At 49.8% G+C, this 13311-nt stretch overlaps 1 protein-coding gene across 1 annotated transcript in view; it reads right to left on the minus strand.

Annotated features, from left to right (window-relative positions):
• Positions 1-5343: 5343 nt before the first annotated feature.
• TMEM123 (transmembrane protein 123) overlaps positions 5344-13311 on the minus strand; it is a 58926-nt gene continuing 50958 nt past the window's right edge. Inside the window, exons 3-5 of the mRNA XM_058686466.1 lie at positions 9937-10197; positions 8877-9030; positions 5344-7283 (exon numbers count right to left, since the gene is read on the minus strand). Of these exons, the coding sequence (XP_058542449.1) occupies positions 7259-7283; positions 8877-9030; positions 9937-10197 (440 nt within the window). The 3' untranslated portion in view covers positions 5344-7258. The remainder of the gene's footprint in view (positions 7284-8876; positions 9031-9936; positions 10198-13311) is intronic.

The raw sequence follows: 13311 nt of genomic DNA on the forward strand, positions 1-13311 counted from the left end.
CTGCGCCACCCAGGCGCCCCTCTAGTTGCTTTTATATTATAGATACTATTTTTTTCTTTTAATGTTTATTTTTGAGAGGGAGAGAGACAGAGCGTGCAAGCAGGGGAGGGGCAGAGGGAGAGGGAGGCACCGAATTCAAAGCAGGCTCCAGGCTCCGAGCTGTCAGAACAGATCCTGACGTGGGGCTCGAACCCACAAACCGTGAGATCATGACCTGAGCCAAAGTTGGACGCTTAACCACCTGAGCCACCCAGGTGCCCTTATATTATAGAAATTATTAAAATCCATATTAAAACAAATTTGGTAAATCTGCATTGGGATTTAAAGACGAGTGTGATGGCTTTGCTGCGTGGGCATTGGTGAGCTGAGGAGGTGGAATGCAGGCAGTGGTGGGGGACTCCTTGGGCCCGGCTTACTGTCCCAGATCTGGTCGATGGCTGAGGTCCCATGGAAAGCTCCGATACTTTAGATGCTCCGTGTTTCTTCTTACCCTGTAACTCCTTAGATCCCTTAGAGACTGGGAAGAGTCCAGATTTCTCCATCCTCCAGTCTCTTCCCACCTTTGTTTCCAGCAGGAGGTGCTGATGGAGTTGGTAGGTCCGCGTGCGTGTGTCTGCAGGTAAGTCGGTCCCTGCCCTTCCAGAAGGAGTTGAGAGCACGTTAAATCATTTTAGGAACTGTTCTGTTTCTTTTGCTTGATCGCTGCTGTATATATTGAGGATCCACTGTGTGCCAGGCCCAGTGCTGTATTCTTTAAACAATTAGGATGCGGTCCCGCGCTGAGTTATGCTCCCCATCCTTCTCTCCCTAGTACCTGGGAATGGAAGTGTATTTCTAGGTGGGGCCTTTAAAGAGGTAATGATGGCAAAGTGAGGTCCGGTGAGCCCAAGTGTAGGAGGATTGGTGTCTTCACAAGAGATCTGAATGCAGACACACCCAGAGATAGCAGAGGAACGTGGCCAACAGCAGTCGCGGTGAGAAGCCTCCGAAGAAACCAGATCTTGTAGCCTGTTGACTCCAGAAACGGTGAGAAAGTAAGTTTCTGTTTAAGTCACTCAGTCTGGTTCTTTGTTACGGTGGCCCTCGAAGACAGCAATGTGCGAGAAGCACATTAGCCCGAATCCTGTCAACAGCCATAAAGGAAAATTTGAACATGGGTCTGCCTGGCTCCTTAGCCTGTGCTTTTTGGACAAATTATTCTAGTAAGTTGCGTTAACATTTTTAAAAATTGCATGGACTGTGATCCAGCATAAGAACCAAGTGTTTAAATTTGAATTCTGTGTATTTGAAAGTTTATCTATCTTGGCTTTGTTCAGCTAGTCCATTTTAATGTGTAAGAACGTCTTTCTTGCATTCGGTAAAAATATTGCATGAAGTGTAAGGAAGTGGTAACGTGATTCACATTTTATCTACCTGTTGAGTCCTGTCTGCCTAGATCAGGGTGAGTCGGTTTTAGTCGCTTCCTTTTTGCTCTCCTAACGATGATAATCATAACAGGTGTACTTGAACCAAGAGGCAAATGTCAGATGCTTTGTTAATTGCTTTATTTAATGCTTAAAACCCTAGGAGACTTGTAAACGGTGCAAATTTAGGCTCAGTGAAGTGTAGATTGTTGGAGGCCTGGGTGGCGGTCTACACATGGTACGGATGAGCCTTGAACAGCACACATATACTGTGTGAGACCAGTATATGTGGATTTTTTTTTTTTTTTTTTAATGTTGATGTTTGAGTGCATGCGAGTTGGGGAGGGGCAGAGAGAGAGGGAGACACAGAATCTGAAGCAGGCTCCAGGCTGTCAGCACAGAGCCTGATGCGTGGCTCTAACTCATGAACTAACTGTGAAATCATGACCTGAGCCGAAGTCTGATGCTTAAGCACGTGAGCCACCCAGGGGCCCCTATGCAGATTTTTAAAGTAAGTCACTTGAGGGGTGCCTGGGAGGTTGTTGGTTGAGCGTCGGACTCTTGATTTCAGCTCAGGTCATGATCTCACAGTTCATGGACTCGAGCCCCACATGTCAGGATCTGTGCTGACAGCATGGCTCCTGCTTGGGATTCTCTCCTTCAAGATAAATACACTTAAAAAAAAAAAAAAAAAAATATATATATATATATATATATATGTGTGTGTGTGTATGTGTGTATAAGTATATATAAATATATATTAGTATATATATAAAATATGTAAGTATAGGACACTTTTTGAGATGTGTGACATCTGTTAGCCATCTGGATATCTTCTTTGGAAAAAGGTCTATTCATGTCTTCTGCCCGTTTGATTAGTTCTTTATAGAGATTGGATACTATCCCTTTATTGGGTCTGTCTTTTGCAAACATCCTCTAACATTTAGTAGGTCGTCTTTTAGTTTTGTTGATTGTTTCCTTCACTGGGCAGAAGGTCTTTGTCTTGATGAGGTCCCAATAGTTCATGTTTGCTTTTGTTTCCCTGTCTTTGGAGACAAGTCTAGTGAGAAGTTGCTACAGCTGATGTCAAAAGAGGTTGCTGCCTGTGTTCTCTAGGATTTTGGTGGTTTCTTGTCTCATATTTAGGCCTTTCAACCATTTTGAATTTATTTTTGCGTATGGTGTAAGGAAGTGGTACAGGCGGTGCCTGGGTGGCTCAGTTAAGTGTCCGCCTTCGGTTAGTGTCATGTTCTCACAGCTCGTTGGTTCCAGCCTGGAGCCTGCTTTGGATACTGTGTCTTCCTCTCTCTCTGCCCCTCCCCCACTCACGTTCTGTCTCTCTCAGAAACAAACATTAAAAAAAAAAGAGGTGGTACGGTTTCATTCTCCTGCATGTCAACCATCCAGTTTTCCCGTCACTATTTGTTGAAGAGACTTTTTTCCATTGTGTATTCTTTCCTGCTTTGCCGAAGATGAGCTGACCATATAGGTGTGGGTCCATTTCTGGGTTTTGTAGTCTGTCAATGTCATTGATTTTTGTCTACTGTTGGCTATCAAGGATTAAGTAGGATTAGAGTATGCTGAATTGGAGAACAGAGGTATTTTCCAGGCAGAGGGAGAAATATGAAGAAAGACAAAAATGGATGAGGCATTTTTGGAAAAAGAAAGTGAATACTGAGATGAGAAACAAGGCTGGACAGGCAGGATGGGTACCAGGTTTAAGAGGACTACAGATTAGGGGTTTTGCCAGCATTAATTCTGCCAATCCATGAACACAGGATACCTTTCTGTTTATGTTTTCAGTGTCTTTCCCCAGTGTCTTGTAGTCTTCAGTGTAGAAATCTTTGTGTTTTTTTTTTTTTATTAAATTTAATCACAGGTACTTTGTTTCTGGTGTTATAAATATGGGATCATCTTTATTTTTCAGATGCTTTGTGGTCAGTATATAGAAGTACTGCTTTTTGAGCATTGGTTTCTTATCTCGCAACTTTACTGTGTCCATTAGCTCTAACCGGTTTTGGTGGATCTTTAGGGTTTTCTGTTTATGAGAACATGTGTGCAAATAAAGACTATTGTACTTACTCTTTTCCAATTCTGATGCCTTTTCTTTCTTTTTAACTGCTCTGGCTCGAACTTCTCATCTTGTGTGCAAATAGTGATTACCCCGTCATCCTTCTTTTTCTTTTTTGTTTACTTATTTTTGAGAGCGTGAGCAGGGAAAGGGCAGAGAGAGAGGGAGACACAGGTTCCGAAGCAGGCTCCAGGCTCTGAGCTGTCAGCACAGAGTCTGACACGGGGGCACGACCTCATGAACTTCGAGATCATGACCTGAGCTGAAGTCTGACGCTTAACTGGCTAAGCTGCCCAGGTGCCCCACCCCCGTCTTCCTTGTGACCCTGATGATAGCCTGTACGCTGTCCACGTATGATAGCGGAAGGACATTCCTTCCAGATCTAATTTAAGGTTTCATCATGAACAGATGTTGAATTTTGTCAGATGCTTTTGTCTAAGAAAACCAAACCTGTATGATCGCAGTCCATTATTGTGGTGTATCACGTTGGTTACGTGCATGTGTCAGAACAGCCTTGCATCCCAGGGATAAATCACAGGTGTCCCGGCAAATGATCCTTTAAATGGGCCGGATTCTCTTTGCTAGTTTTAAAGATTTTCACATCTATATTCATCAGGGACTCTGCCTTTGGGATCAGGGTAATGCTGGCTTTTAAAAATGTGTTTGTGGGGGGCGCCCGGCTTGCTCAGGCAGCGGAACACGTGACTCTTGATCTTGGGGTTGTGAGTTCATGCCCCATGTTGGGCATGCAGATTACTTTAAAAAATGAGTTTGTGGGGGCCTGGGTGGCTCAGTCGGTTAAGCATTCGACTTCGGCTCAGGTCATGATCTCACGGTTTGTGGGTTTGAGCCCTGCGTCGGGCTCTGTGCTGACAGATCAGAGCCTGGAGCCTGCTTGGGATTCTGTGTTTCCCTCTCTCTCTGCCCCTCCCCCTTGCATGCTCTCTCAAAAATAAAGGTAAAAAAACAAAAACGAGTTTGTGAGTGTTCCCTCCTTTATTTTTTTGGAAGAGTTTGGGAAGGATTGGCATTATTTCTTCTTTGGTAAAATTTATCAGTGAAGCCACCTGGTCCCAGCTGTTGTTCATGGGGAGATTTTTGCCTAGTGATTCAGTCTTGGTAGGATGTATGTTTATGTTTTCCTTGCTTTTAGAGCTCAGCTCCTGTCTGGGCAGGGACAGACCAGGCTTCCTGGACTGCTGACGGTCTTCTGTTGAGGATCCGAGTCGGGCAGAACTGCACCAGTCTGCTGCTTCTGCACGTGAGCAGGGATGCCTGTGAACTCGGGCATTGCAGGTAGGATGCCGTCCGACCTCTACAGACCGAAGTGCTACCTGCCACAAGACCTCCCTTTTTTTCTTTAGTGTTTATTTTTGAGAGAGAATCCCAAGCAGGCTCTGCACCAAGAGCCCAACATGGGGCTCAATCTCACAAACCGTGAGATCATGACCCAAACTGAAAATCAGGAGTCGGATGCTCAAGTGACTGAACCACGCAGGCCCCCCCAAGCTCTCCTGTGACAGGTTCCAAGTGGTCGAGACCACAATGGGGGTCTCGTAGGTGCAGGGCAGACCCCTCAGTGTATTGCTGGACTGTATTCTGGGGACAGTCATTTTTTTATTTCTAACACAAATATACCTGTTTTTATAATTCTACCCAACTGCATAAAGCAGGGACATGAAAGGAGAATCCGGAGCAGTCCTTCTCAGAGGTTGGTGGTCCTACGAATTCCCCAGGTGGGATCGTTAACACATTGAATCAGGATGTCTGGGTGTGGGTAAGAATTTACCCACTTAAATAGTGTCTTTATTTGGGGCTTTTCATTTCTCTTGAGTTTGTGGAAATGAAAGAAAACCACACACAAACCTCTTAGGTGAAGACAAAGTTTTATTCTAAAAATAGATCTCAGTAACAATGAAATACCAAAAGCTGGTCATTACAAGAAAAAGAAAAAAGAGGTAAAAAATTTGCTTTAAATTTTCCTCCTCAAAAATACAAAATTCTCACTGTACTATATTGCGAACTCTCATTTATCTGTATGCAAATTAACTTTGATTATCCAAAGACATTTAAAGTCACAGATTGGATTCTAATGTATCTTCAAGTAAATACATTCTCTGAGAATGCAATTAAATATTTAAGTAAACATAATTGGGATATGAATTTATGCTTAGGGAAACAGTGGTTCATGTTACCACTTCCCTCTATTTTTGCAGATAACCCAAAAAAGTGACTGCACCCAAGTACTGGTATTTGAAGGTAACAGAGAGAAAACATTAACTACATTATTTCTATCTTTAAAGGCATATAATGACCTGTAGTACTTAAAAAAGTGGTTTCACATCTTCAAAGTGCTAGAGAAGCAAGTATCAGGGAAGACAAGGTTCGACCTCAAGTACTGAACTCTGAAGAATGCAGAAGACAAAAGGAGGAAAAGGTAAAAGGCCCCCATCACTGTATCCATCAAGTAGTTTAAAGACCAGGTAGGCAAGTTACACAATCAGCCCACCTCTCTGTCCTCACCACACTACCCATGGTCACCACCTCAGTTGGCTGCACAGTGACTAGGAAGGATTGTCCTGTATCAAAATTCTTGACATTCTCTGAAGGCCAAAAGCTGGTCCCAGAAGGGCCAACCTCTTCAGTGTAGACACACTGTCATCAGGACAGCTTAGCTTGTGGGCAGAAAGTGGTGGTACTTTACTTTGCGTAGTCATTTAGTATGACTGAAACAGCTTTTTTTCTTGTCAAAACTTGACTGTGAGTTCTGACTGCTGTAACGTAAACTCGAAAACAAAACTGAACCCAAACATAAGTTGACGAATACTGGTGTCCCGACAATACTGTGCTTTTTCTGTTAACCTAATACAGCCTAAAGTGCCCCTCTACAGGAGAGGAGGGGCCTGAAGAATAAGAAAAGTTTCTGGTCTTAAAAATTGCTTAAGGATTTGTATTTGGAATAAAGGTTTTTTAGTATATCCCCCAATCAGATAAAATCAACAGTGCACAAAAATACAGCATCTTCTTCCTGTAGGTCAGTAGCCTGAGGGGTGCCCTCCTGTCCCTGGATCGATGCACACAGCCTTCTAGAGCTCTAGAGAAATCCCACAGGGGCTTATGTTAGTATGCTTACACTACATTAAACCATCCTACAACTCAACCTACAGTTAACTGGTGTGTGTGAAACAGCGCCGTTTCCAGCAGTGGCAACACTCACAGTAGGAAGGTAAGCGGACGAGATCGTGAACACGCTGCTACGACGCGCAGAAATGAGAGAGGGAAAAGACAGACTAAGTGCCACAGAAGCTGTAATGATGACACAAGCTCTAACAGGGCTCAGCCACAAGTTCTCGTGCTGGGGGCGGGGTGGTGCATTTTGTTTCTCACCCAAGCATGAAGCTGTAAAACTAAAGTTATGTCGGAGACCTGATTTACTCGGAATTTCTGCGGTGTGGCTTTAGAGCAGAGCCGGCTCTGGGGAGCAGTGAAGGTCTGTGTCGTCGTCGGTACATGCCGTCACAGTGAGTTACTCCCCCGGCGTGACCAAGACCACAAGAAGGAGAACGGCACTGGTCTGTGTGTTTTTAGAAGTGACTGTAACCACTGCAAATGCTCATTTAAAAACCGAAACCAAACTCTATCTTCAGTAATCCTGAGGAATCTTTACATGCGTATAACGTACAATGTACTATATAAACATGATCTGCGTATACTGTTTCCAAAGAGAATCATCCAAATTCATCGATAGGGCTGTACTGATCTTCCCATTGGTGCCTGGAGTCCCTTAAATGATGGCATCGTGTTCATCGCTGTAATCAAAAGGTAAAATTGTTTTGTATTCGTGCCAAAGCTGTTTCGGTTCATATTTTTAAATAACTTCAAAGCTGCAGAATGAAAATTGTCATTTACGTGAAATTTGTTCAAGTGTCCAGTGTACCATGGGGCGTAAGGGTTCCCATAGTGACCCTCGAATGTCTGCTCTGCCCCTTGTGGCTTCTCGGCCGATAGCCACAGAAATCTAAAACAGGCACCCTCCTTCCTTGACCATCCCCTGTGTGTCGGGTGTCACATACCTCATTTTCATCCTCCCGGAAACCCTATTTACGTACTGACTTCCTTTATTCGTTTTTGCAGAGGACCTGAAGCCAAGCAAGCATGTGGGAGGGTGCCCAGAACTGCCGCTCCTGCACCAAACCCCACCCCTGCACGCTTCTCTGTCACCGCGGGTAACCTTTTCATGCTCACTGCTACAACTGCTACATGGGGAACGTCTCCAGTTTTGAGCGGGACAGACCAATCCAGCGTTCTGTAAGAACTCGAACTTCAGAGCAGCTCTTGGCTTCTAAATGTGCTGTCACGTAGCACTAAGAAAAAGGCGCTGTGGTCCGTGGATGGTAAGGTGCACCCTAACTTTGGAGACGTGCCGTAGAGTGGGAACAAAACGAAAGCAGTGCGGACTTTCACTCGAGTCCGTGAGGTACTTTCTCTGGGGCTCTGTCAACAGACTCCAGGCACAGCCCCTCCCAGGCAGCGGTGCACGGCTGTGTATGTAAAGACTGGCTCCTACTAGCCACAGCCACATGCTGTGTGCTTAAGGCAACTTAAAACGAAGACACGGTTTGCTTCGCTACTTGTAGCCTCATTTACGTCAATAAACACTGATGCTATAACAAAGTGAGTGGCATTTCATGTCCTATGATCAAGACATACCTTCTGTTTAGCTGGTGAAATTCATCAAGCACACATGATAAATATTTCTAGAAACACAGAATCTGGCAAAACACGTCGATGCTCTGAAAGCCAAGTGTGCTAAACCAGTTTGAACTAATACATGAGAAGTATTTTCCTACTTTATTCCCTTCAAAGTAACCCGTCCTATGTTTTACTTTGTTAAATCAGCTCCCGATGTGAAAGTTGGTGTGGGACACACGTGTATGATGAGTTAAAAAATTGGGAAAAGTAGCCCTTCGGTGGTATTTACAGTACATTAAGAATCAAAAGAACGAATTGGCTCTTGTATTCTAGTAAGAGTGAAAAAACCCCAAAAGGGACTTAAACTCTCCAAACAAACAATGGAAGACCCACACAGTTATGGAAAGGGTGAACGTGGTAAGAGCTCTTAACTCACTTGCTGCAATGACTTAGAAAATGAGACCGTGAAGAATTTCTTTAAAACCAGGTTTCTACCAAGGATGTTCCCTTAGCGCTACTGACGAGCACCAGCCACACCCTCCTGGTACGGTTACAGGGGTGAGTGAAGAGGGAGAACGTCAGGAAGCAGGACATTTGTACCCGCACGTGCATCCATTTTTTGTTTGCAAGTACAATTCATAAACGTGTGGCCCCCTTTCGGTATTGTGTCACGATCGTGAAAGAAATACAGAAATCCGATCAAAACTCACATGGTTCTGTACCGAATGCCTCTTCGTGAATAGTACGTTTTGCATCCGAAGTACAGAATCGACAGAACTCCCAGGGTTAATACGATGCCACCGAGAAAGCTGCCAATGTCAAATTTCGATCCTGGGCTTTCTTTAGAATTGATAGTTGCTGTGACTAGGAGGAAAGAAAAGTAGGTTTTAGTGGTTTTTAAAAAACATTACAAAAAGCTGCTACTCGAATTTCTATCCAAGGAAGCAGAGCCGGGGAGGAGCTCCCCGGCCGGCCGGCCTCCTGCCTGGTGGCCCCAGGGCCCCTGGAGCAGTCGAGCAGTCGCAGTTGCAGAGCTTGCCCCCGCCCCTCCCCCACCTGAGGGTGTTTGTGCCGGGTGACCACAGCCTCGGGCAGCAACCTCTGGGACTGTTTCCTTATTCCCTTGTCCCGGGAAGAATCGGTGCCTTAACCAGGGTGTCTGGACCGCCCGTCTGAATGAGGGCATCTAACGGAAGTTCTCCGTTCGATAAATAGACTGTTGTATCACACCGAGGGCCCTGGTGACGTTACAGCGGATTTCAGAACACAAACTGCAGGAATAAGGCTTTAGGGTAGAAAATACAGAAATCTGCGGCAGACACGACGAAGCCTGCCGTTTGTGCTGGCCTTCAAGCGGACCTGAACTTGGAAAACCTTGAAGGGACGATGCCAAGGTTCTGAGCTCGTGGTTTCACGTTGTATCTTAAGTCTAAGCACAAAGCGTGCTGGCCGACACCATATGTGTGGCCATGCCCGTGACACCCAGGAGCCACCACCACCGTGAGCACGCTGTGGGGGTGGAGGCCCCGCCCAGGCGCACACGAGGGGCCCGGACAACCACGCGAAGGACCATCCGGGTAGGACTTCCTCCTCCAGTCACATGGCCTGGTTCAGGGGAAACCTGCTTCCTACGGGGACAAGGTTGGCGGCACCCACACGGTGATTTCTGTACACGACACGGTCGTCCGCACTCCCGCCAGAACGGAGCCACGCAAGTGTGGCATCTGACACAGGCTTTGAGCACGGAAGGGGCTCAGCTCCCATACGTACTTGTCACGGGTGAAGGCATAGAGGTGGCCGAACGGTTGTGGGCCGTGCTCGCGGTGGACGGCGTCTGGGACGCGCTGTGGGAGACGTGGGTGGCAGAGGTCGTATTCGGGGAGGCCCCCCGTGTTGTGAATCCGGGTGCTGCTGTGGGCGTCGAGGTGCTGACAGCGTGTGTCCTGAGGACGTGGGACAGGGCGGGCGTGGGGGCTTTCGTCGTGTTGGGGGGCGCACCCGTGTGGCTGGAGGTCACCGTGGTGGCGTTGCCTGCGAGAATGAGACACATGAACATGTCACGTGCCCGTGACACAGGACCCTCATCTCTGGGAAGGGAGTTGACGGGAGGACAGAGACGGCGCGGGTGGTGGGTGGCCGGGAGCGCGCACCCCATGCGACGTGGCTGGCCGCGAGCCTGTCAGGGGTGACGCCCCCCCCCCCCCCCCGCCCCCTGCCCCCCGGGGCGTGGCCGTCGGGACGACCTCCCACAGCTGGAAGCTCCAGACACCCCTGAATCCTGGAGACCCCCGTTCGCGCCTGGGGCGGAGGCCTTCACGAGGACGATTCGGACCCGTGCGCACCGAGCACGTACCCCGGGTCCCCGCCCCGGCGACGGCAGCGCCAGCTCACCCCACGCGCACGCTGCCGGGGACCGAGACATTCCGTCCTCTCTCCGCCCCTTCGCACGGCCGTGCTGATCTGCGCCTGTTCCCTGTCCTCGGGCTCACCCGTGGCGCTGCCGTCCCACGGGGCCTGTCTCCACCTCTCAGCCGGCCCGGGGAGAGCGACTCAGGTGGGGGGTGTCGCGCTCCGTCACTGCCGGAGGGGACTGCCGCCGACAGGAACACCCTTGCCTCCAGTCTGCTGGACTTTTTCTTCGAAGACTTGCGGACACACCAGGCTCGCGTGTCTACCGGCTTCCCGATACCTCCCCCGGGCGCGGGTCCCTACTGTGCGCTCTCGTCCGCGCCGTGTGACCCCATTTTTTTAACAAGGCCCAAGGAACACTGCTGTGCTATGTACACCGGTGAACCAGTAAATTCTCATGATTCCGAGCGGAGGACACAAGTGGCAAGAACCTGAGCTACTGTGGGTGCTCTGTGCTCAGACGACACGCTTCAGGGCGGACACGCTCGCTTTTGTTCTAAACCGGTGCGTGCGTGCTATCGCGGTGGATTCGACACGGGGAAGAGCTCGCGTTTCTATCGCATTTTCAGCCCAGCACGATCTGTGCGCAGTCCACCAGGAGGCACGGTGCGACACGCGCGCCTGCCCCGCCCCTGCCCAGAGACCTGGCCCCTCGCTGCGCCAGGTCACCCGAGCAAAGACGGAGCCGCGACGGCTCAGTCTTTCCAAGTGAGAAAATCCAACCGTGTTCAAGAAACGAGCAGCTGAACATTCCTGCAAATGGACACGACAGGCCCCTAGGCTTTTTAACTGTCCTGATGCCCACGAGCGTCACCGTGATCCCAGGAGGCCGGCGAGGAGCTCCCGTCCAGTGACACTACGCCCTCGTGCGCCCATGTGCACTTGCGGGTCTTCCGGCCCCCGAGGGACAGAAGCTGTGCGGGTGTGGGTGGCACCCGGGGCAGGACAGGGGCTCGCAAGGTCCAGGGCTCCGGGCATGGAGCAAGTCCCGGGAGGCAGCACACTGCACGGAGCACGCACTCTTACTGCGTTTCCAAGCTGCCGAAAATAAATCTTTGAGGTCGTCATCACAAGGCAAAACCCCGTGACTGCGCTCGGGGCCTAAAGCTCGGACTTCCTGTGGGGATGGCTCTGCAAAAACGCACAGCTGCTGGCGCACAGCCGGGACCGGGTCTCAATAAAAGTGCCGAAACGAGATGCTGTCGAGGCACAAACGGTCGTCACTGGAGGGTGCGTGTGTCCGTCCGCTCGCCCCTCTGCTCAGGAAGGAGCAGACAAGAACGCTACCCCAGCTTCAGACCAAGCAGGAGGGCCTTCGGGGGAGCAGCCCCTGGACTTGTGGGGACACAGAGACTGAGTGACTCTGGCCTGACGAGGGCCCGGTCCCAGCGATGAAGCTTAGAAAGCAGAGCTGGGTGTAGACTGTTCACACTGACAGCAAAGGCGGTATTTCCCACGACCCCTGCCCCATGCAGCCCCCAGGCCCTGCACAGTGTACACAGCTCGCTCCCCCCCACCCCCCACCCCGCACCCGGCTGCACCTGCCCCACGTGACTGCCTTGTGGCAACACTCCGCAGAGGGAGGAGGGTGACCGGCAGGGAGGACACAGGACCTGGGCCACGGGTGTGTGGAGTCCGAGTCAGGAGGAGTCGGGCCCCAGCCGGGGGAGGCCCAGGAGCCCACCTGGGCCCGAAGCAGGCGTCCCGGCCTCCTAGCCCACCAGCGTCCAGTCCTGCGATGTGAGGACGACGAGAGCACAGCGGCCGTCGATGTCCCCTCCCCACCGCCAGCCCCGATGCTGCCGTGGCCCAGCCTGGCAGAGGGGGTTAAGCCCTAGGTTCGGATGACCACGGCTTCATCATCTTAGGATTATTCTGGAAGGCAGAGGCACCCGAGGTCCAGGTCAGCGCTCAGTGGACACAGCTGTGGGGGAAGGGCATGTTCGACCCATGCCAGCTGCTGCTCCGTGGGGCGGGCCCAACTCAAAGGGACACCCTCGCCCCAGGACCGCAGGATGTCCCACACACTGGCACACAGGATCCTTACGTGGGATCGAGTCACAATGAGGTCACTGGGAGGGATCTCATAAAAGGAGATTCACCCTCTTGCCTCTAGCAAACACGGTGCCACACAAGGGTCTACGAGAGGCAACAGAGATAACTTAGGTTGAGCAAGTATCACAGTGCCTGTGACAGAGGGGACATCAGTGAGTCATTATTCCTTTTATTTTCATTTTGAGAGAGAGAGAGCAGGGGAGGGAGGGGCAGAGGGAGAGGAAGACAGAGAATCCCAAGCAGGCTCCTTGCTGACAACACAAAGTTCCACGTGGGGCTTGAACTCACAACGAGATCATGACCTGAGCCGAAATCAAGAATCAGATGCTTGACTGAGCCCCCCCTCCCCCAGTTGCACCAATTTTTACCCTTTTTTGAGCATGAGCTTCAGGAGCTGTATGTATTTCCTGCACCAAGCTGCACCGTCACATCCCCTGTCCCCAGGGTCACCACCAACGCCATCTGAACATCATCATATCAAAGAGGGTGCCGGGGTTCTTCAGTTCATCGAGACAATTACCCAGGACAATAATGTGAAACCAGGCCAGTGTCCAGGACCACTGACAACAGGGACACCGCGTCCACCGTCTGGATTTACTTGGCTGTCTCCTTACGGCTCTGCTCAAGCCACTTCCCTCACTCCTGCAGCCTTGGGTCCAAGGGTGTAGCTAGGTGCCATGT

This window comes from Neofelis nebulosa, chromosome 10 (assembly GCF_028018385.1).
Source record: "Neofelis nebulosa isolate mNeoNeb1 chromosome 10, mNeoNeb1.pri, whole genome shotgun sequence".
Classification (NCBI taxonomy): domain Eukaryota; kingdom Metazoa; phylum Chordata; class Mammalia; order Carnivora; family Felidae; genus Neofelis; species Neofelis nebulosa.